This window comes from Phyllopteryx taeniolatus, chromosome 14 (genome assembly GCF_024500385.1).
Source record: "Phyllopteryx taeniolatus isolate TA_2022b chromosome 14, UOR_Ptae_1.2, whole genome shotgun sequence".
Taxonomy (NCBI): domain Eukaryota; kingdom Metazoa; phylum Chordata; class Actinopteri; order Syngnathiformes; family Syngnathidae; genus Phyllopteryx; species Phyllopteryx taeniolatus.
The window spans coordinates 22299286-22327281 of record NC_084515.1 but is presented as its reverse complement, the minus strand read 5'-3'; the positions used below and the strand labels follow the sequence as shown (position 1 = coordinate 22327281).

The 27996-nt window shown below is 40.1% G+C and overlaps 1 protein-coding gene across 3 annotated transcripts; it reads left to right on the top strand.

The window, feature by feature from the left end:
- LOC133488928 (solute carrier family 12 member 7-like) lies at nt 1-27970 on the top strand. 3 transcript variants are annotated; one of them, XM_061797465.1, is made up of 26 exons: nt 1-374; nt 6520-6608; nt 8916-9041; nt 11822-11968; nt 12956-13010; nt 15393-15523; nt 15610-15746; nt 15825-15929; nt 16592-16803; nt 16891-17058; nt 17162-17260; nt 17797-17854; nt 17994-18168; nt 18343-18461; nt 19763-19861; nt 20008-20127; nt 20460-20564; nt 20989-21157; nt 22029-22224; nt 22305-22474; nt 23876-24007; nt 24093-24200; nt 24307-24476; nt 24850-24864; nt 26256-26389; nt 26580-27970. In XM_061797465.1, the coding sequence occupies exons 1-26, from the start codon at nt 227-229 to the stop codon at nt 26669-26671; spliced, it is 3279 nt and encodes a 1092-aa protein (XP_061653449.1). In that variant the 5' UTR covers nt 1-226; the 3' UTR covers nt 26672-27970. The 3 variants fall into 3 exon arrangements, with proteins under 3 accessions (XP_061653449.1, XP_061653450.1, XP_061653451.1); XM_061797466.1 differs by lacking the exon at nt 20008-20127; XM_061797467.1 differs by lacking the exons at nt 1-374; nt 6520-6608 and adding an exon at nt 9897-10102 and having other exon boundaries at nt 26580-27969.
- Nucleotides 27971-27996: the final 26 nt, after the last annotated feature.

The window sequence follows — 27996 nt, the reverse complement described above, 5'->3', positions numbered from 1 at the left end:
AAGGACAGAGCGAGCGAGTGAGAGAGAGAAAGAGAGAGAGAGAGAGAGAAAGAAAGAGAGAAAAGATGCACTTTGGCCTTTCTCACGTGCAGGAAGACATTCACCCAGACAAGCGTAGAGGAAAGCTCATACTTAGCAACCTCACTGGATCATGTGTGGATTCTCTTATTCCTCCAGGTTTCTTTAACACAAATCCACACATTCCACAGGCAGCTTTGGGGTTAAGATGCCCACCAACTTCACTGTGGTGCCAGTGAATGATGCAGACGGCAACAGCAACAACACAACTGCAAATGGAGGTGACAAACCTGTTGGTCTCAACAACATTTTTGGGGATGAAGATAAAGAAGATAACTCAGATGGATCCCAATCAGGTAGGAACTGTGAGCTGGAGAACACTGACGGCTGTAAATGTTGGCTTGTAGGTGTACGATCATGCGCTCAGAGAGGTTTAGCTCTCATTTCCGTTTTTCCCAAGAACATATGGAGAGGTTGAGCCAAGTTGGGTTCAAGATCAGTGCATTTATGTGTTATTGAAGAAGCAAACGTGTGCGGAAACAAACAATCGCATACCACATGCTGTGGCAGGCATGCTGCAGACTTCCATGCGTCACTGTTCAACTTGCTTGAACCCGCCAGCCATTAAATGAGCTAAAATGATTCTCAACTCTGCGTGGTTCGCGGACAGGTGATAACAAATTTTATAGCATAATTCAGACAGTTAAAACTTTCGCCTGGAGCCTTCATTTCCTTAAAAGAAGACAAACTATTGATGTTGTACTTTACTAAAAGGAAGAGATCAGTGCCAAGATATAAAATGTTGTACATGGAGTTATGTGCATCCTCAGTTTCTAAATAAGGTGCTCTGAAAGGCACTTCAAACATATAAGCGTGAGTAGTTAAAGTTAGTAGTTAAAATGTGATATTGATGGGGTTTTTTCCCCAAGGCTATTTTTGAACAATACCACGTTCTTTATATTTCTTTTGTCATAGTGGGTTGTGACTTAGCAACAACAGAAAATTGCCGCTCCCAGGGTGACAACAACTGAGAACCAATGAGCGAACGAACTGTGTGTTGTTGGTAAATGCTCTTTCATTTTTACACATGACCGACATGCAAGAATCCACATTACAATTTAACAAGTTGAGAACACAGTACATTTTTTCTTCGGTGGCTTCTCTGAATATAGTTTTGCTGTGTTGGCGACATTTACAGTAAATGAGCTGCTGACTAATTAAAATACCTTTACAAGATTTCTGTCGACAGTAAAGAATTGTACTTAATGTAAATCAGCTTAATAAATCCTTTACATACATATTAGCATAAATCTACATGTGAATGACAATACACATTTTAATGAATATGGGCGGCACGGTGGCCGACTGGTTAGAGCGTCAGCCTCACAGTTCTGAGGTGCGGGGTTCAATCCCCGTCCCCGCCTGTGTGGAGTTTGCATGTTCTCCCCGTGCCTGCGTGGGTTTTCTCCGGGCACTCCGGTTTCCTCCCACATCCCAAAAACATGCATTAATTGGAGACTCTAAATTGCCCGTAGGCATGACTGTGAGTGCGAATGGTTGTTTGTTTCGATGTGCCCTGCGATTGGCTGGCAACCAGTTCAGGGTGTACCCCGCCTCCTGCCCAATGACAGCTGGGATAGGCTCCAGCACGCCCGCGACCCTAGTGAGGAGAAGCGGCTCAGAAAATGGATGGATGGATGGATGTATGAATATGTATATATCCCAGCTATCTTCGGGCGGGAAGCGGGGTATGTAACAGGGCTTTGACTAGGATTGGTTGATTATGAACATAGCACCATCCCAGATATAAGAGGGTGTGCACAGTTCTACAACTACTATCTCAGTTGCTTATAGGTTACATTGAAGTTTTGATGTTGTTTATTTCCATTTGTCTCATTTTTCTAATTTCACAAAAACCTGACATTTGAACAGAGGTGTGTAGACTTTAACATACATCCATTGTATACCGTGTATAAGGGTATGTGTGTGTGAGCGTGTGTGTGTGAGAGAGAGACAGAGAGAGAGAGAGAGTGCGAGCGAGAGAGAGAGAAAGAAAGAGAGAGAGATTTATTTATTTTTTCAATAGAAAAAAATATAATTCTGTAAAAAAAAAAAATGTCCATTATATATATTTGTTCATTCATTCATTCATTCATTCATTCATTGACTCAGCTGAATAATGTAAATCCATAATCTTTGTTAAGATCCAAGTACGTGAGAATCCTAAAAACTGGATTACAACACTCGAAACTCACTAAATAATATTAGACAATTGTTTGCAGTGTCATCTAAGAACTAATAATGGTTTGTCCAAAAACAGTAAGCTTTGTTTGCATGAGTTATAATATAGTAGTTGATGATTGGAATATGGTAAAGTTTACATTACATTGGTTACTGTGCACAAGCCTATTTACAGTAAATATCTAATTACATTAATATTGTTTCTAAGATGTGCTGTATATTAAAATATACCCATGGGGGGATAGCTTAAATATTTGTGGCATTTATTGAGACCTTAAAAGGCAGCAGAAATATTGACTACAATCTTAATGTTAGTTACAACTTCAAAAGATATTCATTCATTTATCTTCCGTGGCGCTTATCCTCACTAGGGTCGCTGGCGTGCTGGAGCCTATCCCAGCTATTTTAGGGCGAGAGGCGGGGTACACCCTGAACTGGTCGCCACATATAAATAAACAACCATTTCCACTCACGTTCACACCTACGGGCAATTTAGAGTCTTCAATTAACCTACCGTGCATGTTTTTGGGGATGTGGGAGGAAACCGGATTACCCGGAGAAACCCCAGATTTGAACCCGGGTCCTCAGAACTGTGAGGCAGACATATAACAATTGTATACATTTTGGCATTTAATTGAGTTGTCATATTCTAAATTGATGTGTTTTGGACTCACGTTATTTTAATTCTGAGCCAACCTGTGGTCCGATTTACTTGCATCGTTTGATTTGATGCAAGGCTGCTCTATTGATGTAAACTACCGTAATCGTGAGCGCCACTGTGCCCAAAATATAGTACAAATATCGAAAACAAAAACAACCCAAACTATCAGATGCATGCTGACAGATGCACAAGTCATCTGTAGCCCTCATGACCTTATGATAAGCACAACAGTGAACAGAAGAACTCAAACACATGATGCTGATGAGACAGGATGTCATAGCTATGTATAAACAACAACAGACCTGCATTTTCCATTACCGGCTCCTCACGGTGACTAATAATAACCAAGAGAACAAGATAAAAGAGCACGGAAAAGGGTAGGACAGGAGAGGATGTGGAAAAATGAGCAAGGCAGTGCTATTGACGAGTGGTGCGGTGGGATTCTTTAATAGTGTATTAACACCTTTAAGAACCTGTGCATTGATATGTTAGTATAACCGTTGTTTTTATTAGTGGTCCTAGCCCAAGTAATTAAAGCCTATAGTTTGTCTATCGAATTTATTAGTGAATGAACGCCATATCACATGCATGTCAGTCAACTGGTGTACGGAGTTGCTTAGCCTTTGTTCATTTAAGTGTTCTTTAATTGATTTCTTCAATTAGAAAACAAAGTGAAATCAGTAATTGGAAGAGTAATCTTGTTGCTTCCTGCAGATTTGGATACAAAGGTAAAAACAATAAGTTAACTACTGTATAATAGGAGTAAAACAATTAAAAATAAAACGAGGAGGAAAATGACTCTCAAAGTGAAGCAAGCGAGGTTTACCGAAGGCGACATTTTTTTTTTTAACCTTCTTAATTGTCATAAAACTGCTGAAATAATTTAACAGGCAATTACCAGAACTTGAAAAGATTCATGTGTGCAACCACCCCTAACTGTGATTGTGTGTAGAGGTGATGGCGCGAGGGGTTTGGGTCCCCACGAATAAATGGAAATATACGTATTTTCTAGGACCCACAAGTCAATGGCCCTTCAAACCGTCATCACTTTTCATGTCTTTATCTTACGGTCTACGGTGGGGTGCTGACGGTGAATATTTTCGCCACTCAAAAAACAACTGGTGGTACATCACTACATTATACTGTAAGTCAAATCGTATTATGCTTTTCTACAATTCGTCATCAATTTGCCACTTGCGGCCACGTCCAGGGAGGCTGGCAACAGTCCCATGGAAGTTACATTTCTGAATAATATCTGCAACTCCAGTCACAGGAACATCAAGCTGCTTGGAGATGGTCTTACAGCCTCTGCCTTTAACGTCCTTTTCTATCATTTTTTTTTCTAATCTGACACAACTCCCTCCTTCGCTTCCTCTGGTGCACACCACGTCACCAAACAGCACACTAACTCCTTGTCACCCTTCAAGTAGACCAATTGACTGATTACAAGTTGGAAGACACCTGTGATGCTAATTAGAGGACACACCTTGTTCGAACTTGTCCCTATGGCCAAATTATTTATTTGCCCAGGCCTGTTTCATTAGTTTTTTTTTTTGTTTTTTTTTTCAAATAATTCTGTTGAAGCACAATTCAAAAGAAACGTCTGATTTTCATTACATCTTTATTTATTATATTACTTTTGTCAGATTCAAGTTATTCCCGTGGGCACCGTGGGTTTTTCTTTCAGTAACAGACGGGTACCAACAATTTTGTCCATGTGTCTAATACCATAATACAACTCCAATGCCAATGAAGTTGGGACGTTGTGTTAAACATAAATAAAAACAGAATACAATGATTTGCAAATCGTGTTCAACCTATATTTAAATGAATACACTACAAAGACAAGATAGTTAATGTTCAAACTGATAAATTAACTTAGAATTTTATGGCTGCAACACGTTCCAAAAAAGCTGGCAAAAAAGACGAAGAAAGTTGAGGAATGCTCATGAAACACCTGTTTGGAAGGAACATCCCACAGGTGAACAGGCTAATTGGGAACAGGTGGGTGCCATGATTGGGTAGAAAAGGAGCTTCCCTGAATGGCTCAGTCATTCACAAGCAAAGATGGGGCGAGGTTTCACGATTAGTATTCAAAGTATTCACAAAAGTTCATTTCTGTTCATGTGTTCTACATGCTGTGCATTACATTTCATATAAAAGTCCCCAAAACAAGTCCACTGACCATTTTGGGTATTTTTTGTGTCCACTGTCGGGGGCGGGTTTCCTCCGAAAAACATGCATACTGTTGTGTGTTTGTCGCGGTGCTGCTGTATCAAGATGAGTTATCTTAGCCCAGAAATTAGTAAGGCTACAATATATTTCTTTTAAAAATCCAATCCATTCCTCTTTTGCTCGAGCTCAACATTTAAATAACCCTTAAACAGACGTCCCTAAAAGTCTCTTTCGTAGAAATTGTGTTGAAATGGACAAAACAGTTGGAAATGTATCTTGCTCGGCCCGGGAGCTCAGCAGCCCTAAACCGCCGATCCTAGAATTGCGCCATTCATAACCTCGAAAGCCTCGGTAATGACGTAACCCTAAAGGGTCATGGGTGACACCGGAGAAGTCTGAGTGGAGGCTGCAACCAAATATTGTCATAAGAAAACAAATAAGAATAATAAGTACTCTTAAAATAATCACATTTAATACCACACTTTATAATAAAATAATAATAATGATTTTATATATATATATATATATATATATATATATATATATATATATATATATATATATATATATATATATATATATATAATTATTGTTGTTGTAAATACACACAATTCAGAAAAGTGAAATCTGACAACGGAATGGCCAAAATCACAATATCCAATGCAAGAACTCATAAATTGTACCTTCACAAAAAGATGTTTGACTTTGAAGTGATACTGCCAAAGACGTATTAATTTTTAATGGTACAGTATGTTCATTATTGTAGGTATAGTTTGCTGTCACATTGAACTGCACTGTACGATATTTGATATTTGATAGCTTTTTCTAAAATTTCGGTTATCTATTTTCGTAGCGAGAGTCAAAATATTTAACAAGCTACACCTCGAAGAATACAGTAACGCTTCAGTCATTTGCTACTTTTCATTTACACTGGTGCCTTGAAATAGAAGAGCTGTCACTCAGCCAGTTTTTGTGTCTTGAGATAAGAGCAAAAATTTGAGATACGAATGCGCTTCTAGATGGTGGCAGCAAACGTCACATCGGGCCACCATCAAGTCACACTGGCTTCCTTGCAGTGGAAGGACAATATCAGTAATGCGCCACCATTAAGATGGTTTGCCAACCGCCAATAGATCCCACAGTAGAGGAACAAGGAAGAACTACTGTATACGTTAGTTGTGTTTTGTGTTCATATTTACCTTGGTTGCAGGTTGTGTGGTGGGCAAACATTGTTACTGTGTGTTTTTATACAGAATAATACTCTTGTCTGCAATTTTACTTAGCAATTTTGGTGTTACAAGCATGGTCATGGAACAAATAAAATATCCCAAGGCACCGCTGTATTTCTTAAAATCTGATCATACTGTAGTCTCAGTTATTTGCATCCGCTGTGTAACACGTGTCTTTCTTGTGAATCGCTCTAGGAGATGACATTCAAAGGGAATCACACCCATTCATCAGCTCAGACCATGGCATAGAACAGTATGATGGCAAGAACATGGCCTTATTTGAGGTAAGGCTTAACAAAATCGTTCTCTCATTCTGTCAGTTAAATAAACTTGAAAATTCTTACATGACTTCTGGCAAAGCACGACACTGTAAATCTCATGTTATAATTTAAGGCACAGGCTTGTAGAAGAATTCAGAGCTGTAAAGAATAAATGTCCAGTGGTTTTCGTAGAGATCCCGCTTCCCGTAGAGATCCCGCTTCCCGCTTCCGATCAAGCTCCATCCACTCTTAGGGGCACCAAAACCCTAACTGAAGGGGCACATCACTGTTTATGCACCCCATCATCACTGACATCTTTCTTGTACTGTATGTCTGCATACAGCAGCAAAAATATGTATTTAACTAGTCACCATTTTTCTCACTAAATATATTTCCAAAGGTGCTATTGACATGAACATTTCACCAGATGTTGGGAACAACCCAAGTAATCCACACATACAAAGAAAGTAGAACAAATGAGATCAGAAATTATATATATTATTAATAATGTGAAATGACACAGGGAAAAAGTATTGAACACGCCAACTGGTATTTATTTAATACTTTGTACAAAAGGTTTTGTTTGCTATGACAGCTTCAAGACGCCTCCTGTACGGAGAAATTAGTTGCATGCATTGCTCTGGTGTGATTTTGGCCCATTCCTCCACACAAGCAGTCTTCAAATCTTGAAGGTTCCGTGGGCTTCTTTTTTGGACCTTGAGTTTCAGTTCTTTTTATAGATTTTCGATTGGATTCAAGTCAGGTGATTGGCTGGGCCATTGTCGCAGCTTTATTTATTTTTTCTTTGAAACCAATTGAGAGTTTCCTTGGCAAAATGTTTTGGATCATTATCCTGCTGAAATGTCCATCCTTGTTTCCTTTTCATCATTCTCTTAGTTGGCAGCAGAATTTTGTAAAGAATGTCTCAGTAGATTTGCCCGTAAATCCTTCCTTCAATAATGTGAAGTTTACCAGTACCATTTGCTGAAAAGCAGCCCCACACCATCATGTTCCCACCTCCGAACTTCACTGTTGGTATGGTGTTTTTAGGGTGATGTGCAGTGCCATTTCTCCTCCAAACGTGGTGTGCATTATGGCATCCAAACAATTCAATTTTGCTGTCATGTGACCAGACTATATTCTCCCAGTATTTAACTGGCTTGTCCAAATGTGGTACAGCACACTTTAAACAAGCTTTGACATGCTTTTTGGGGCCTTGCATGGTGAGCATACATACAGGCCATGGCGGCGGTCTGCATTACTCACTGTTTTCCTTGTGACACCAGTACCTGCTAATTCCAGGTCTTTTTGAAGCTCTCAACAGGTGGCCCTTGATTCTTGGACAACTCTTCTGATTATTCTTTGCACTTCTCTGTGAGAAATCTTGCGAGGAGCACCTGATCGAGGCAAATATATGGTGGTATGACTGGTTTTCCACTTATGTATTAAGGCCCCAACCTATGCTCACTCGAACGTTCAGAAGCTTAGATATGCAATGCCATTATGTTTTGCAACAATTACTTGGTCTTGAGACAGTTCTTTGGTCTTACCCATCATGAGATGTGTCTTGACTCACACCTTGGCAATAAGACGTTTTTGTAGGCCATCAATTAGCACTGATCCATCTGATATTCATTTGCACTGACAAGGGGTTCGATTGCTGTTTGATTATTCAAAGATTTTAGGTGTTGTCTTGGCTTTGCATGCATTTTTGCACTTCCCATTCTTTATGTGTTAAATACCTTTGCCTTGCATCATACCACATTTTTACACACAGCTTAATTTCTAATCTTATTTGTTGTACTTTCTTTGTATGTATGGATTACTTGGGTTGTTCCCGCCATCCGGTGAAATTGTCAGGTCAATAGCACCTTTGGAAGTATATTTAGTGAGTAAAAGGGTGACCGTGTTAAATACGTATTTCAGCCGCTGTATGTGGTTCTCTGTGTGGTGTGTAAGACAAATATACAGCAAAGTATACACTGAATTTAATAATAATAACAATATTATTATTGATATAATACTGGTCGATCTACACCTTTCAATGAAATATGTTCGTTCGTACAGTATGTGCTCAAGTGTTTGTCATCAGCTACTTGCTGAAAAACAGTATTTAAAACACAGTTCAAGTTCCATTAGGTGTCTCTGTTATGTGTAGACCCACACAACAACCCACCGTGCCACCCCAATAAAATAATGAATTATGGTTATATTATTAATGTTATGATGCTTCCACCAAGACTGATGTAGGTCCCAAATGTCTGAAGCAAAGGAGGGAAAGAACAGGAAAATGGATTCTAATATCTATTTTCTTTTACTGTGCTTTTGAAGGAAGAAATGGACAGCCACCCTATGGTGTCGTCTCTTCTAAACAAGCTAGCCAACTACACCAACCTGACCCAAGGTGTTCGGGAGCACGAGGAGGCTGAAGATGGGGTCAGAAGGATTGCCATCATGGTATGGGCTTTTAATGTAAACCATTAATTCGCAATGGAAAAGTTGCTTCTTTAGTTGGCTTTAACACTTTTATGGACGGATGCTGGAAACTAACACAGTCAATGCGAGGCTCTTACCAAAAACACCTTTCAATTTCTGAATGGACACTCATTTTTTTTCCATCTGTAAATTGAGTTTGTCACACTACATAACATTCAAAGACTTGCTTTGAAGATTTTATCTGTCGCTTACGGGCATTGGTTGAATGTATTTCATAGTATCATGTTGTCAGAAAAAAAAAAAACAGCAGCACATCTAATCAAAGACAAGTAGTTGTCTATATATATATATATATATATATATATATCTTTTTTGAAAATTCAACATCAAAAAGATTTTGGGAGCAAGCTGGAGACACTAGATTAATAGATATTTGTCAGCGACCTTCCACCAATTACTTTGTAGAGCAGAACGAATATCTTCTTTTCCTTTTTTTTCTTTTCAATTCTAACAGACTTGCACCACTTTCTTCAATTTCCTATCTTTTCATTCAGTAAAATGTATGTACCATGACTAAGTGCAGGTTGAGGGTCAAAGGAGATTATTGGAAATAAACTTTTATTTTGTGTAGACTAGCGTTCAATATCATTCTCGTCTTTAGCTCATAAATCACCAATTGGGAAAGTTATCCTTCCAATGGTAGGTATCGCATAAGTGTAAGTGTGACTTGTTTAATTCAATCAGCCTGTGTGCAAATTATCTCAAGTGGCTGGAAGAAAGACCATAGAACTATGAATGGCTGCTTTGTTAAGCGGTCTTGCTGATGTCTCGCTAAATCCCGCCTCCCAAATGATAGCGTTGCTCTTTCTTTGGTAGTCTTGAGATCTTGGGCTCGATAATCAAAAACAAGGCAGTGCAATGCAAGCTGACTCAAGGGAAGGAAGTAAAGACAGAGATCAACCACAAAACAGGAGATGTGGGACATTTGGAAGTCTACATCAAGGCCCTTGCAGCATGTTGACAAGCAACTGAAAGCCATGGAGAAAGTGCAGAACAGCATTATTATGACTACTCAAAAAATGGTATGTACATGTGGGTTTTGCTTTATATTGAGTTACACAATGATTCTGCAGAGGCAGAGTTTTGGGCAGGAATTAAAAAGTTGGCAGTTTTGAAAAGGTTACTCCAATGTCCATATATTTGAGTTGCCTCATGTTGGGATGTGACCAAAAACCCTGCATCGGAAATGACTGGCAGAACATTTCTTAAATAGCAATATATGATGATGATGATGATGATGATTCTTATTATTATTGCTGTATGGCTAGGTTTAGGTACAGTTCTACAAAATAGTGCATGTTTTTACATTTTTTGCCGCATTGTTTGTATTTTTTCTTTCCATGACCTTCAGTAAACCTTCTGGAGGTTGTTGTTGATTCACTAAAAGTTTTTTCTTTTTGCTCTCAAAGCATTTGTGATGTCAATGATTGCTGCTTTTTCCCCATGTGCATTCAATATATGTCACATATTTCTTTCTTATTCGTATCATTCCAAATAATTATATTGGATACGGCCAATGCTTGTGCAATGCCCCTAATTGAATTAAATCCATTTTCTCTCAGCTTCACAACTTCTTGATTTTACCCAGAGACAGTTCTCTGGGTTTGCTGTTGTTTTTCACAGGCAAAATGCCAATTTGAAACTGAAAGTAGACATTCAGCGCTATTCATTGTTTGATTACTCAATATAATAGAACAAACCTGAGCAACAAGACACTCCTGCCAGTCGCATTTTCTAATAGATGTGTTCACATGGAAAATAGGTGGCTTCAAGCAAAGTATCTTCTTGTTTGTAGGTACAAACAGAACCAGTTTTAAATACATTGAAATCAAAGTTATAGTGTTCATTGTGGCTTAAATTCATTTTTTGATGTCCAACCTATCCATCCATCCATTTTCTGCACCGCTTCTCCTCACGAGGGTCGCGGGCGTGCTGGAGCCTATCCCAACTATCTTCGGGCGAGAGGCGAGGCACACCCTGAAATGGTCGCCAGCCAATCGCTGCGCACATATAAACAAACAACCATTCGCACTAACATTCACACCTCTGGGCAATTTAGAGTCTTCAATCAACCTACTATGCATGTTTTTGGGAGGAGGGAGGAAACCGGAGTGCCCGGAGAAACTGACTGGTTAGCACATCTGCCTCGCAGTTCTGAGGACCGGGGTTCAAATCCCGGCCCCACCTGTGTGGAGTTTGCATGTTCTCCCCGTGCCTGCGTGGCTTTTCTCTGGTTTTCCGGTTTCCTCCCACATCCCAAAAAGATGCAGGCTAGGTTCATTGAAGACTCTAAATTGCCCGGAGGTACGAATGTGAGTGCGAATGGTTGTTTGTTTATATGTGCCCTGCGATTGGCTGGCGACCAGTTCAGGGTGTACCCCGCCTCTCGCCTGCAAATAGCTGGGATAGGCTCCAGCACGCCCGCGACCCTAGTGAGGATAAGTGGAACGCAAGAGGAATGAATGAATGAATGTGATTTAATGATTTTATTTTATTTTTTTCCCTTTTTCGTTAGTTTTAATATTTTAGGCTAGGATGCATTAATTTTACCACAAAAAGATACAGCACACATTCAAAATCCCGCCTTATGACGAATTGGGCATGATAATGAATATGGAAAAATAAATTTGCGAATCATTGAATCTCCGATATAGCTGGTAAAGGCTATATACTGTAAATGAATACTGTATTAAAATATCCATCTTTCCGTCCTCTCACCTGTTCGTCTCTTATTTCTCAAGGTCCCCCAAATGGGAACGTTTATCGGGGTGTATCTACCCTGCCTGCAGAACATTCTGGGCGTCATCCTTTTTTTGCGTCTCACCTGGATTGTCGGAACAGCAGGAATCCTTGGATCCTTCGCCATTGTGTCCATGTGCTGCATTTGTGTGAGTAATTCAAAACCTCATCAAACGACATGAATGAAGGTATAACTGGTAGAAAAAGTGTTTAGATATGAAAGAATGAAAGAATCCTTTCACTGATCTCGGTGCCTCAGCTTTGAGGGTTTAAGAAGAAAGAAGAATCAAATTTGTTTTATTTACTTCAGTAAGTATGTCACTAGCTCTCAGAAGCTGGACAGAGGGACGATTGTTTCCCCAACACTCATGATGTGAACAAGCTGCACTCCACACCGCACACTCCAGCAATTTTTATCCACTCAGATGCTTTCAGCCATACGATGCGATAAAGAACACGTCAATGCGTTGCCTTGTATTTAATGCTATGGGTGTTTGAGTCATTTTTTTAATAGATACAAAGCCCGCTATAGAATCAAATCATTCAAAAATATGATGATAATGATAGAACAACTGTTTTGACCCGCTTTGAATTGCTCCTCTGAGGAAGAAGTAATCAAAATGGAGGAAAATTATGTGGTCCAGCTTGTCAAAAAATCACACTGGCATCACAACAAATGGAAGCTGAAAGGCGAAGCTCTCAATTTACCGGTCGATGTACGTTCCTACCGTCACCTAAGGTCACGAGCTGTAGGTCGTGACCGAAAGAACAAGATCCCGGATGCGACCGGCCGAAATGAGTTTCCTCTGCAGGGTGTCCGGGCTCTCCCTTAGAGATAGGGTGAGAAGCTCCGTCTTCCGGGAGGGGCTCAGAGTAGAGCCGCTGCTCCTCCGCATTGAGAGGAGCCAGATGAGGTGGCTCAGGCACCTGTTTAGGATCGCTAGTGAGGTGTTCCGGGCACGTCCCACAGAGAGAAGACCCCGGGGACGACCCAGGACACCCTGGAGAGACTATGTCTCTCGGCCTGTCTGGGAATGCCTCGGGATCCCCTCGGAAGAGTGGATCACAAATCTGACTTTCATGCAGCTAGCATAGGTTTGATTCTGCGTCAACTTAACCTATTTTTTTCCTTGCAGACATTGCTCACAGCCATATCGATGAGTGCCATAGCAACAAATGGAGTTGTCCCAGGTACATAATCGTATTTGTTTTCTCCAGTTATGGAAATTTACTTAATATGCAGTAACAGAGCAAAAATGGTAGCAGTGTTTCCTAATATAATGGAAAATGAATGAGGATACATGTATACTGTCTTGACCTAAATGTATACTGCTAATATAGTATTGTAGATAACAGAATACTACTTTTTTTTTTTTTTTTTTTACTCCTATTACCATATTTCCTCAAATAGAGGCATCCACTCCTATGAACGCTCAGCCTATTATATGGCATGTCTCAATTAATTGCAACGTGAAACACCATTCCAGTTCTGGCGGACACTAGACCACCCCAGGTCTCCAACAAAAGTGGCCCCACCCAAATCTGATGTGGCATTTCAAAATAAAAGTCCCCTGAAATATGCATATTTCACTCTCACTACCAATGATTTAAAACATTCATGTAAAAAAAAAATATGAGATATTGCAACACCAGTCCAGTTCCGGGGGACAGTACACCACCCAAGGTCTCCAACAAAAGAGGTCCCATCCAAATCTGATGTGGCATTTCAAAATAAAAGTCCCCTCAACTCTGCATATTTCAATGTCACTACCACTGATTTAAAAAAAATATTTAAAAACTCTATGAGGTATCACAACCTAAGTCCAGTTCTGGGCGACACTAGACCACCACCGGTCTCCAACAAAAGAGGTCTCACCGTTCTTATTCATATATATTACATTTCACAAAAACAGTCAATTGTAAAATTGGTTTCTGTTTCTGCAACACAGAAAAAAAGATTGGTCTGAACATTTATTGAAGCTGAGAGTCACACCTCTTTTGTTGGAGACCAGGGGGTGGTCTAGTGTCGCCCAGAACTGGACTGGGGTTGCGATACCTCATAGATTTTTTTTAAACAGATTTTTTTCAATCAGATGTAATGACAGCAAAATATGCAGTTTTCAGAGACTTTTATTTAGAAATATCAGGTCGTTATTAAACTTCTTTTAGTGGAATCCTTGGTCTTTCACACAGATCTGGACTGGTCTTGCGATACCAATCGGATTATTTTGGCGTGGCTGTGGCTCAGTAGGTAGAGCAGGTTCGAATCCCTGCTACGACTGTCCGCATGTTGAACTGTCGTTGGGCAAGACACTGAACCCTAACTTGCTCCTGGCTGCTAGGGTGTCTGCCATCACAAGGTTAATGTAATAAAAACATTAAAATGACAAATATTTAAGACCTAATTTATTCATGATTATGATTATGACTGTCCCACGGTAATGTGGAAATATTACTTTTAAGACAAATGTGGACAATGTTCTCAAAGTGAATTTTTATAGTTTGGCAGGTCTGTTAATAACGACCTTTATAATAATCCATCCATCCATCCATTTTCTGTACCGCTTATCCTCACTAGCGTCGAGGGCGTGCTGGAGCCAATCCCAGCTATCTTCGTGCGAGAGGCGGGGTCTGATTTAGACCAGATTTAGACGTGGTCTGAGCAGGCATAAGTTTAGACAGACTTTCAGCCACCAAATTGTCACATGCGTCTGGTGCATGTCAAAGGACACACCATTGTTGCGCCACTACGCCCAGCTTGTCGCAGACCAGTCTGCCAAATTGGCAAACACGTGCAACGAGCCTTGGTCTTGCACAAAAACCAAGATACTCCAGTTTGTGAGCTCTGCCCTATATCTACCGAAAATAGTGCCCTTAGAGTCCATTTAACTTTATTGCTAACTTCTTTGGGAACCTAAACAGCAGCGTGCACCAAAACACATTGACTGTATCTCAAATGAAAGAAAGTGTGGAGTTTTACCTGCCAACACTGGATGTTGTAATAGTTTCCATGTTTTCTCTGCTTTCTTCTTTCTAATACTGTAGTCCCATATAAAGTCGAACCTCAGTTTTTGTGACGAACCCTTCTGAAAAAAGCAGTCACACTGAATAATAATAAAAAAAGCATAAAAAGCAATGGCTTACATTACGAAATGCATTGGATGAACGTGCAGGGTGATGCTCACTCAACGATAAACAAAGGCATTGAGTCACTCACGCATGAGATGCATTGTGTGTACACTCATCTCTGGGAAATGAGTGGCCGAGTCACACGGTTTTGGTATGAAAACCAGATAGATCTATGAAAACTCGGACAAAATGTCGACAAAAAAAGTCAGCGAAAAGTGAATCTTACAAAACGGTGTAAATAAATGCCTCTCCCTTAAAAAGCGTTACTTTATTACTTAATTAATTAATGCGTGGTCATCTCTGTGGTTAAATAAACACCCCCAACAACTATATGAGGAAATGCGGTATGTAGTACCACACACGCCCTTCAATAAGTGTGGAGTACTTAATAGCATTTGTTATGCAAGAGTTTGTCTACAATAAGACCTTACTGTTTCTCTAAAGCGGGCGGTTCCTACTACATGATCTCCAGATCACTTGGACCAGAGTTTGGTGGAGCAGTTGGTCTCTGTTTCTACCTGGGGACCACCTTTGCTGGATCCTTGTATATCCTGGGCACCATTGAGATCCTGCTGGTATGTGGCCACAGTGACAGTTACGAAACAAGACTTGGACTGTTTATCTCAAACGCTGTCCTTTTTGGCTTACTCTCCATTGGCAGACATACATTGTCCCAACAGCAACAGTGTTTGAGGCTAAAAGTATAGAAGGTGAAGGAACAGCGGCCCTCAACAATATGCGCGTCTACGGAACATGTTGCCTGCTTCTGATGGCACTTATTGTGTTTGTTGGGGTAAAGTATGTATCCACAGTGACGCATACATACACTAACACACATCAACATTAAACTCATATATTTTGCGCTCTCGTGTGCAGGTATGTGAACAAACTGGCCCTGGTGTTTCTGGCCTGTGTCATGCTCTCCATCATGGCCACCTACGCAGGAGTCATCAAGTCAGTCATTGAACCACCAGAGTTTACGTGAGTAATCGGCCAAATAACCCTGCCTCGTTTCGTATTCAGCAACACACTTTCTTACACAGTGTTGCCTTAACATACGAGTGACACGGCTTATGGGTTTTTTGAGATACAAGCTGTCAAGGCCAATTTTTTTCCTTGGACCTGCGAGCAAAAATTTGGGATACGGTGGCAGTAAACTCGACTTACTTCACAACAAGCAGCATGTTTGGTAGATAGTGAACACATTTTCAAAAAGAGGCTTCAAGCTGGCAGATAAATGAATGTTGAAAACTTAAACGTTTATCATTTATTGTTCTTCTATTGTTGTGCATATTACAAATGATTTGGTCTTTTCCTTCGATCACAAAGAATCAAATAGTTGCTTCGGCAGATCAAATTTAACTGATAAAAAGAACGCTTTCTCTAATTTAAAACCGCCAGTGTGATTTTGCCAGAATGTGCGAACCTGTGTCAAGAAATAACCATGGAGGAATTATTACATTTTTATGTTAGATCATTAATGTGCATCTACATTTTTTTGAATAAAAACCTTTTTTTGAATACTATGAAAAACACAGTATGATTAGCAGAACTCTTGTATGCTGTTTCTTGTGCATCTAACCCTCAGTGTCAAAGTCCAATGTCTAACTGGTGGCTTGTGTTTACTGTGTGTGGTTTAAAAGTGTGTGTCTTCTGGGGAACCGTTCTCTGAAGAATGAAAACTTTCAAGTGTGCGCAAAGACTGAGACAGTCAACAACCAGACTTTGACCACCGATCTCTGGAGACTTTTCTGTAACAGTGAACATCTCAACGCCACCTGTGATGACTATTTCAGTCTAAATAATGTGACAGAGATACCGGCTATCCCGGGGCTCCTGAGTGGAGTTCTAAAAGGTGAGAATTACGGAATTTAAAACGGTTCATTCTCAATGGATTTCAACTAAAGGTTGATTGTTATGTTCTTCCCTTATTGTGAATCAGACAACTTATGGGGTGACTATGGTCCAGCTCATACGGTAATAGAAAAGAAAAACCAGGATTCAGTACCAGCTCAAGACACATCCGGTGATATATATAAACCCTACGTCTTCAATGACATCGCCACCTACTTCACGCTGCTGGTGGGAATATATTTCCCCTCAGTTACAGGTGATTACTGTCATATTGCAGGAAAGCCTATACATAGAATATGTGTCATCGCTTTATATGCAATTAAAACTGAACTATTGTATTTTGGCCTTGTTAATTCCAGGTATCATGGCTGGCTCTAACAGATCTGGCGATCTAAGAGATGCCCAGAGGTCAATACCAATCGGAACTATAATGGCAATTCTCACCACATCTTTCTTCTGTATCCTCCATAAGCTTATCACTCAATTTGACTGAGTCAACATTTCAACTCGAGACATTATTAGCAGTACATGACACAATATTTGCAGTCACTGATGGTGTAGTGGTACACTCTCCTGACTTTGGTGCAGGCAGTGTGGGGTCAGTTCCCACTCAGTGACGGTGTGATTGTGAGTGCGAATGGTCTTTTGCATCTATATGTCGCGTGTGTGTGTGTGTGTGTGTGCGCGTTTCAGAATCAGAATCATCTTTATTTACCAAGTATGTCCAAAAAAACACACAAGGAATTTGTCTCCGGTAGTTGGAGTCGTTCTAGTACGACAACAGACAGTCAATTGACAGAGAACACTGTACAAGTAACAACCATTCACACCTACGGGCAATTTAGTCTTCTATCAACCTACCATGCATGTTTTTGGAAAGTGAGAGGAAAGCGGAGTGCCTGGAGAAAACCCACGCAGGCACGGGGAGAACATGCAAACTCCCTACAGGCGGGGCCAGGGATTGCAAAGATTTTCCTCTTAATTACAATATCAGACATCTCCTGTGTGCTATTGTTTGGAGCGTGTATAGAGGGAGTGGTGCTGCGGGACAAGTAAGTGATTCCTTATGATTCAACAGTCAGGCGTACAAAATGTATGTTGAAAGTTTTAGTAAATAGACTGTAAATGATCTAGACAAATATTTGTGCTTTGTGTAGAAGCGTAACATAACCTTGGCTGTGGTTGCTCCAGGTTTGGGGACTCAGTCATGAAAAACCCAGTAATTGGTATCCTGGCCTGGCCATCGCCTTGGGTTATTGTGATCGGATCGTTCTTTTCCTGTTGTGGGGCCGGGCTTCAAAGCCTGACCGGGGCCCCCCGGCTACTACAGGCCATCGCTCGTGATGGGATCATCCCATTCTTACAGGTCAGTGCTGTGCACTTGCATAAGACAAAGTTCAGATTTAAACAGTTGCCTGAAATGCATACTGTCGGGAGTTTTGCAAAAACTAAGTATGTGAGTTGATTCATCCTAGTGATTCTTCTTTTATGGCGATGTGTATCTTATGAACATTCTCTCTCCTTTTCTTATCTTTCTTAGATTTTTGGTCATGGCAAAGCCAATGGCGAGCCCACCTGGGCTCTTTTGCTGACAGTTGCTATCTGTGAAATAGGAATACTCATTGCTTCTTTGGATGCCGTGGCTCCCATTCTCTCCATGTAAGTACAGTTAGAGATGGAGTTTTTAAGGACAAGTCGGATAGAAAATTGTGATGTGATTAAAGTTGAAACTTATAGCTTCAATTTGAGAGGTTCCACAAACATCATAATTTAAGAATTACAGCCATGCCACTGATAACTTGATCTGACCTTCCATCTATGCCCGTTGATTGACCGCCGACTGGTGTAGGGTGTAGTCCGCCTTTCACCTACAGTCAAGTCGTATAGAAAATGGATGCATGGATTTGACTTCTACCGTCACTTTCTGCTTGTTTTGGGGTCTTACGGCTTTCACGTTGGTTGTCAGTAATTGCAAAGCATGTTCTATTGACTTGAAATCAGACCATTGAATAATATAGTTTATCTGCTCTGTGAAGCATAATATTATTACCCTGGATGAGACCAGGATGCATAGTCTAATAGATTTCAGTCTTCTGTCAGCTGACATCAGTAAACACCAGTGAGAACGTTGAAAAACGTGACACATGATCTGGTACCCTTTAGATCATGAGCTGTTCCTTCTACGTAATTTTCTCTTCTCATTATTCTGATAAAAGTTGACCTCGATTTAGATTGTATGCTTATATTCTCTTCAGTATTATTGGCTTTTTTTAAGCTTTCATCAAGTGAAGCATTCTGCCATTAAGCACTTGTCTTACTGTGCATTACTGCAAAATGCAAGTCCAGACTGAAGGCATATCCGGCATGTTTGTGTTTACCGAAGCGTTCCTCACATCAATTGACCAATATACTGTATTTCGGCGGCTTGGTGAGGATCTGTGAGCGGAAGCACAATGGATGCTTTTGATATCTTTATAAGGGCTCACCTTTTTCTTCAGACTTGCTTAGCACTGCTGTTTGAGAATAAGTAACCAGTCGCAACCCGTGCGCTGGTACATCAGAGAGTAGAACGGGAGGAATGAGCAGTGTGTTATTTACATGAGACAGGACCATTCGGGATGTATATATCGCTTAAAAGAATAAATGTCAGTGACAGACTTTTGCTGTCATATCTGTTCAATTCAGTCACTGATGGTGTAGTGGTACACTTTAGTGCGGGCAGCGTGGGTTCAGTTCCCACTCACTGACGGTGTGAATGTGAGTGCAAATGGTTGTCCGTGTCTATATGTGCCCTGCGACTGACTGGCAACCAGTTCAGGGTGTAGTCAGCCTTTCGCCAGAAATCAGCTGGGAAAGGCTCCAGCGCCCCACGACCCGAACCAGGATAAGCGGTGTTGAAAAAGGATGGATAAATGGATGGATGGATCCCTTTAATTCTTAAGGTGTCTCCATATCCACAGGTTTTTTCTTATGTGCTACCTGTTTGTAAATCTGGCCTGCGCTGTCCAGACTTTGCTCCGAACTCCCAACTGGAGACCTCGCTTCAAATTCTATCACTGGTGAGGAAATTTTTTGGCTTCTCATATTAGTCCTTATGATCAGAATCAGAATGAGAATCATCAGAATCATGATTCACAAATGATTAGATTAGATCTCCAAAATCTTCAAATATGTTTTTAAAAAATGCATAATTTGTGCCTCCTAGGACTCTGTCTTTCTTAGGGATGAGTCTGTGTTTGTCTCTCATGTTTATCTCCTCCTGGTACTATGCCCTGGTTGCCATGGTGATAGCTGGCTGTATCTACAAGTACATTGAGTACAGAGGGTGAGTTAAAGAGCTTTTGGACGGATTGAGCCTTGTTTTAAACTTTCAGTTTTTATTTAGGTTATCACTTTTTTTCGTCACCATGGAACCTCCTGTAGTACAACTCTGAAGCTATTTCTTTGATGAGGAAACAGGAACAGCTATTTATGCAACATTTTTAAAGACCGCCAAAAACGTACAGCTTATTGGCCAAACTATACAAAAACAATGATGTGACTGTATTGAAAGGCTTCAACAGAATAATAGCAGTCAGCAAATTTTCAAACGGGGGAGGCACCGATATCTTGACTCAGTATGAAGCGAAGCCTTGACATTGAACAATTTGTGCACAGGGCAGAGAAGGAGTGGGGAGATGGTCTCCGCGGTCTGTCTTTAAATGCAGCACGCTACGCTCTAATCCGTCTTGAGGAAGCACCACCACACACCAAAAACTGGAGGTACGTTTTTTGGTATTCAAGTGCCAGCCATGCTTTTGGGCCTTCGGTACTAGGCGCTGACCCGATTGAATCCACTCTCGTCATCATTGTAGAACGCGTCAATACTGTACATAAATGCACCTGGTCACCTACAGCCACTCATCTGTTCATCATGCACCGTGAACCTGGAAGTAGCCTGCAATAAACAGATGTACAAAAAAACATAAATATTGCATACACATTTTGACGGTCATTGAAGACTATGTTTTATAGTAGCCTTATGTAAATAATGAAACCCTATCCACAAAACCATCATCTGTGGTCCGACAAAATTATTCCAGTGTGTACTTCTAAAGTACGTAGAAAACGGTGGCATTAGTTTGTCGCGTATAATCAATAAACTTGTTCTATTTGCAAACTCACTCTAGTTTTTTCATGCCCTCAGGCCCCAGCTATTAGTGTTGTGCAAGCTGGACTCACAGCTGGCGGTGAAACATCCGCGCCTCCTGTCCTTCACTACACAGCTCAAAGCAGGAAAAGGGCTGACCATCGTCTGTTCTGTATTGGAGGGAACCTACATGACACGAGGGGCTGAGGCCAAGAGCGGAGAGCAGGTTTGGCTATTTCAGCTTTCACCTCAGTTACTGATGACCGCTTAACAGTCCCATTGCCAGGTTAAGAGTATGAAATGGCACAAACAGTAGATACCGTCGAAATGACATAAATTCCCTTTAACGGCGCTAATATTTGGAATGTTCGATGAACATACAACCCTTAATTGGCCTTGTACTGCGCCTGTTGTGTGCGTACTTTGTTTAGTGTGCTGTTCATGCTCTGTGTGCCTTGGCCCCTTAGGGGCAGTGTGGTGCATGCATGCAGGTACCACACGTACAGTACAAATGATCAGAAGAAAGTTGGGATGAAACTGCATTAATATTACTCATTTTTCACAGAGCAGGAAGGCTATTTGCCCGAGAATATTGTTATATTATGTTTGTATGTGTTCCAACAGCGTTTGTGTGTGAATATTCATTATTTAAGGGGATACAACTCCCGTGACTTTGATGCAAATCTTTTCAGCCCGTCAATCGGATTTAATATTTTGTGTTAGCATTAAGCTGCCAATTTAAAAATGCGTTGTATTTAAAAGTACACAATGTGTGTCATAATTTTGTTGTGTGTTTAGTTTTACAGTAACAGTTTTACAGTAGGTGCCCATCTTGTTTCTTGTTGGGCTTCAATTTGAAATGTTGCAAGAATACATATATTTGCATATGGTAGGAATATGTTGAAAAGACTTCAAAATTTGGAAAATGTCATTTTATCGTACATTAAGAACAGATACATAATATGCGACTAATTTGCGATTAATCGTGAGTCAACTATGGAACGCGTGTGATCAATCGCGATTAAAAAAAATTTATTCGATTGACATTCCATTTTTCTCTCTGCCACATCTCCCTTTGGAACACATGGCACCCACAGAACCTGAAAGCAGCCATGGCCGCAGAACGGACCAAAGGTTTCTCCCACGTCGTCGTGGCCTCCAACCTGCGAGATGGTTTCTCTCTGCTCATCCAGTCAGCCGGACTGGGAGGAATGAAGCACAATGCAGTTTTGATGGCTTGGCCAGCAGGCTGGAAGCAGGCCAGAGACTCCTCCTCAAGGAGGAACTTTATAGGTAAGCTTAACAGGATCATATGATAAAATATTTGTTGTCTGCTAATTCTTTTAAACTCAAACATCTGTCTTGAACTTCAGAGACCGTGAAGGAGACAACAGAGGCCCACCAGGCTCTGCTGGTTGCTAAGAACATCGACCACTTTCCAAGAAACCAGGAGCGGCTAAAGGACGGTACCATCGATGTGTGGTGGATTGTCCATGATGGCGGACTGCTTATGCTGCTGCCATTTTTAATCAGTCAACACAAGGTTTGCATCATTTAGTCATATGTTAAGTTTGCCTGATGACATTCTCTGTGTCTTTAGCCTTCTTTTAAAAGCTAAAAAGAGATGAGCATGACGCTAATGAGAACAAACAGTATCGAAAATTGATGGATAGAGGATTTATTCATTTAAACCACCAAACTCAAGGCCAGAGGGCCAGATCCGATTTTATGTGGCCCGCGAAGCTAAATCATGTGTGTGAACTTCCACGATTCTTCACGGTCTGAGAGTTTGGTGCTATCTGTTCTAGTTCCAGCCAAGATCGTTGCTCAACATTAGGATGTAACCATTTAATGAGGTACTGTATTTGGCTAGCTAAGTAGTAGTGTTTGAAGTTGTCAGCCTCAAGACCCCCTTCTGTTTTACCTTTCTGAACGGTAGCTAGGATGAGTCCATTTTTCTTATTTTTCAAGTAAAATTTTAGCATTTGGAACCCTTTAAATGTGGGTTTGAATGGGATCATTGAAAAGAAATAGTTAATTTGTGGTCACATTTTCATTTTTACTGTAGCTATACGCCCTGAAAGTGAGATAGGTAGGCTGTTCCAACGTTTTAAATATACACAATTTTTTTTTCCAGTAGAGGTACGTGATTTAAATTATTTAACTTTGTAAGTTTTGCTGAGCTATTAATGCCTAGATATTTGATATTCCCTGTTGGAATAGGAACGCTTGGATTTTGGGCCGCAGGATTCCATGAGTTAGTCATTATAGGAAGTATTATTGATTTTGACCAATTGATAGCATATTCTGATAATTGCGAAAATGTCTTAATGAGGTTAAAAACTGTTTGACATGCTGCCTTGGGTTCTTGTAAATAAAGGATATCATCTGCGTGAAGATTGATTTTGTGTTCTGACACAGGAGTACAATACTAGTGTTCTGCCGTATTGCTATTGCCAGTGATTCTATAAATAGTGCGAATAGCGGCGGCGAGAGTGGGCATCCTCGTTTAGGTTCTCTCTGTAAGGTGAAACTTTGTGCCGTGACCCCATTTGTGGTGACAGTTGCTTCGGGTTGAGTTGTATAACGTTGCGATCCAGTGAATATATGAGTCACCGAAGCCAAATTTGTCAAGTACGGCAAAAAGAAAAGAGCAGCTAACTTTGCCCTGACTGATTCTAACCGTTTCCTCCTTGGGTTGTCTCTCCACGCTCGATCGCGTTTCGTTGAAACGATTGATCCATATTGATTGTTACTGATGTCACATAAGTTAATTACTTCGAAGTACTGTACTGTACTACTAAAGCATCACACAAGCAAGCTTTCAAATTGTGTTATAGGGCAATGGACCCAGTATTTAGTCTATTCATTGAAAAAACAATGCTGTCTCGTGGAATGAATAGTTCTACACTGAAATGAACCAGCGTGCGTGTCTCTTGTGAAGGTATGGAGGAAGTGTAAAATGCGCATCTTCACGGTGGCACAGATGGATGACAATTCCATCCAGATGAAGAAAGATCTCCAGATGTTCCTGTACCATTTACGTCTGGATGCAGTGGTGGAGGTGGTTGAGATGGTGAGTGATTTTCCCCATTTTGAACGCATGACGTGATATTAATTTATGTACAGATTCTGCAATAAAAATAAATGTATCGCCCCAGCATGACAGTGATATCTCAGCTTTCACCTATGAGAAGACACTGGTGATGGAGCAGAGATCTCAAATGCTCAAACAAATGCAGTTATCCCGCACAGAACGGGAGAGAGAGGTACACTGGCCCATACAAAGAGAAAACAAAATCTTAAAATCTAAAGAATAAAAGATGGATAGCGCCAACCAAATTGCCAGATGTGCACTTGTGTCTTTATGTTTAGGCTCAACTGATCCATGATCGGAATACAGCGTCTCATTCCACAAAGGACGACAACGCTTCAGTGGACAAACCGGAACGTGTCCACATGACCTGGACCAAAGACAAACTCATCAATGAGAGAAATAAACACAGGGAAGGAATGGGTGTAAAAGACCTGTTTAACATGAGGCCGTAAGTACATTGTCATTATACATGTTCAACGTTAATATTAATCAATCCGGAAAAAAAAACATTTTGATTATATATAGATTTTTTTTTTTTACAATATTATCATTCACAGATGATAGAATGACAAAGACGTATAGTTTACACTGTACAATTGGAAACCTTGCTCAATAGTTACAAAAACGTGTCGTTGTAATTTTTGACACATATTAAGTAGTTGGATTACTGTGTTATTCAGTATATTTATTTTGAAAATGTGTGACGGTAGAATAGGACATCGAAACCTCAATGAAAGCATCTCACTATGTGATAGTTGAGAGGAACCAAAATTAGCGTGTTACTGCATTAATGTTGTTGTTTTTTTTCTGCCCCCTTTTAGTGAGTGGGAGAATCTGTAAGTGGTTTTGCATTTCACTTTGCTTCCCTGACCTGAGCATGACCTCTGTGTATGCATGTGCATCATAACCATCATATCAAAGTGCATGTTAAATACCCTTGTTGATATGTGCTGAATACGCTCAACGGCCAACACAATAAGTACATGTGCATAATTTAATTAAGATCAAATACAAGATCCACATCACAAAAGTATACTTTAAAAATGATGAGAATATAAATTATTGAAATGTAGCGCCTTCTATTAAAGCACATTATTTGGCGTATCATTTGCTCCAGCTCACCTGCAACCACAATGACGACACGTGCTGCAGAAATTCAGAATATCGTAAAAGAATGCAACATATTTCATTCATTGTCACTGCTAGAGAGGTGTTAGTTCTAAAATGTTGTTATCGTTGTATTGTAGTTTTAATAATACAAATAATACATTTGTGTTGTAGGCACGTTGCGCATTAATGAGCATCTGTATGATATATAAAAGTTAGCACACCTGGGTTGGAAAAAAGTGGTACTTTAGTTGAGTAAAAAAAGCCGACGAGAAATTTGGAGACTTGGTTTAAAGCAACAGGGGTTTAACACTGATACCAAATAAAATGTTCATTAACACAACAGTAGGATAATAAGCTATAAATGTAAATGGCAGAAAGCATGCACACATTTTACAATTTAAATAATCACGGATGCAGAAAAAAATATGTCAACAACGACACAGCTATCGATAAGATGTGCTGCAGTTTTACAAGAAAGTAAGTAGGTACAGTACACAGAGAGGACTCACAAGTTCTTCAAATAGTTATAGAACAGTCATACATACTGTACATAAAATATAGAAATACAACATGTCACCTGCGATTGCCTGGCGACCGGTTCAGGGTGTACCCCGCCTCCCGTCCGAAGATAGCTGGGATGGGCTTAACTGAAGACTGGTGTAAAAGGTGAGTGCCAACGAGTGTCTCTACGTGCCCTGCGGTTTACTGGCGACCAGTTCAGAGTGTTTCCCCCGCCTCTCGCCCAGAGTCGGCTGAGATAACCTCCAGCACATCCGCGACCCTATTGAGAATCAGCGGTACGGAAAATGAGTGAACGAATGAAAACACAAATCAAAAAAGTCAAAATAGATGAAAAAGATTTATAAAACCAAGTTTGACGGCGTTACATAACAATATAACACTTCAAACTGCGCCCACACTGTTACCAACCCTCTAACACAATTCATGAAATGTCATTTTATTGCTATAATTTGCATGAACCTAATTATGTTTGCGGTGAGGGGACTTGGCTTACTTCCAGATATAAAATCTAAAATAAGGCTCCACTGACATCATCACATGTACCAATGATAATGTCTACTTCTGTAATATTGTTCATGTTGTCCATTTAACGTAGCAACCAGTCCAATGTGAGAAGGATGCATACAGCTGTCAAACTGAATGACGTGGTGGTCAAGAAATCCCAGGATTCACAGCTGGTGTTGCTCAACATGCCAGGCCCGCCCAAGAACAAAGAAGGGGATGAGAACTGTATCCTTTTGTTCATCATGTTCATCTTTTTTTTTTTTTTACAGGACAGTACAAATACACATAGGCTTCAATAACATGTTAACAATATAGTTTTTCAGGGCTTATGTCATAGATTCTCCCATGCTGAGGAATATCTTAGATTGTGTATCATTATATATACTGTTGGATTCCTTAAGAGATTGTCCACAAGATATGGAATTTCTAGAAGTTCTAATGGAAGGACTAGATCGCGTCTTGTTGGTTCGTGGAGGAGGTCGGGAGGTCATCACCATCTACTCTTAGTCCTAAGTGGTTCCTAATGTTGGGAGCACTGGAACGAAAACCGCGGTGGACAGTGTACCCTGTCGTTCCACTTCACAAGCTTGATGAGTGTCAGAGACTGTGAAAAAGAGGAAGTCTGACAAAGGGAGGTCAATGCAAGTATACTGTAGACCATAAGAAAACAAATGTGTTACTTTACATGGCACATGAAGGATACAAGCATGTTGTATGTTGTCAACAAGGAATCCTCGACATCGTGAAATCTGTTATTGAAAGTACTGATTGTGAAATCCTGGGATGAGTTTGTTGAAGTCCAATGAATAGTTTGTGTCAACTACAACAGGAAAGATTGCTATCAAGTTGGAATGCTCTTTACCAATCATGTCCGGTATCCCGTGCTCAGAATACAGAGAGATTGTCACTTTTGAAGTGACAAAATCCTTTGTTTGAATTCAAAAGGGACTGGTTGGTGGAAGCAACCATCTGGCTTTGGTCTGTGGTCATGGTTTGTCACTATTGTAAATTGAGACTAAGATCGTTTGTATTTATTGTATATATGTGTTGAGAAATATCTACTAAGGGAAATATGTAACTTTTGTTCACAAGATTTGAACATTGAAAATTTGCAATTATTATTTGTCGTTTTGCAAGCGGCACAGTGGACGACAGGTTAGCACATCTGCCTCGCGGTTCTTTGTTGTTTGAAAATAGCTTGTTTTAAATCATTTATAGCAAAGTAAGCCCGTTTTATAATTGTCATCATTAATGAGGCTTGTCAATATTTCTCACAAATGCGTTTGAGGCATATGCGGCAACAATTGCATTTCACTTTGTGACACGCCAAAAAAAATGCCTTCCCCATCATACACTGTTGAAAAAATGAAGGGAATGCTTAAATCACATATCCCAATGTTAATGTCAGCGAATTAAATATTCCAGTTGAAACTATTTGATTACATAATAGAATCTATTGCGAACAAAATAGCATAAGAACAATAAATGGAGCCCCAATCATTTACCCACTGCGGAATTTGATGAGACTTCCTCTCAAAATAAAAAAAATTATAGACTGCCTACAAATATTATTTATTATTGTTTGAAATTTATGGGCTTGAAGTGTTTTTCATGATTTTGCAAGCAGCACAACATTCTCTTCTGCTTCTCTGACCCTCTCGTGTCTGTCACATTTGCTCAATTTGTATGTATTTAAAAAAAAATGTATTTCATTTCATTCCATATGAGGAAGAGCAAACATATTTAAATAAAAACACTAAATATGAATGAAAAGGAGTAGAAATAAATCTCTATTGCAATAAATCGCCAAAGTCTTCAAAATTATTTTGACA

Coding starts and splice junctions, on each gene's coding strand:
- LOC133488928 (XM_061797465.1), top strand. CDS start 227: ATGCCCACCAACTTCACTGTGGTGCCAGTGAATGATGCAGACGGCAAC. Junction 375..6,519: donor CTCAGATGGATCCCAATCAG/GTAGGAACTGTG, acceptor GAATCGCTCTAG/GAGATGACATTCAAAGGGAA. Junction 6,609..8,915: donor AGAACATGGCCTTATTTGAG/GTAAGGCTTAAC, acceptor GTGCTTTTGAAG/GAAGAAATGGACAGCCACCC.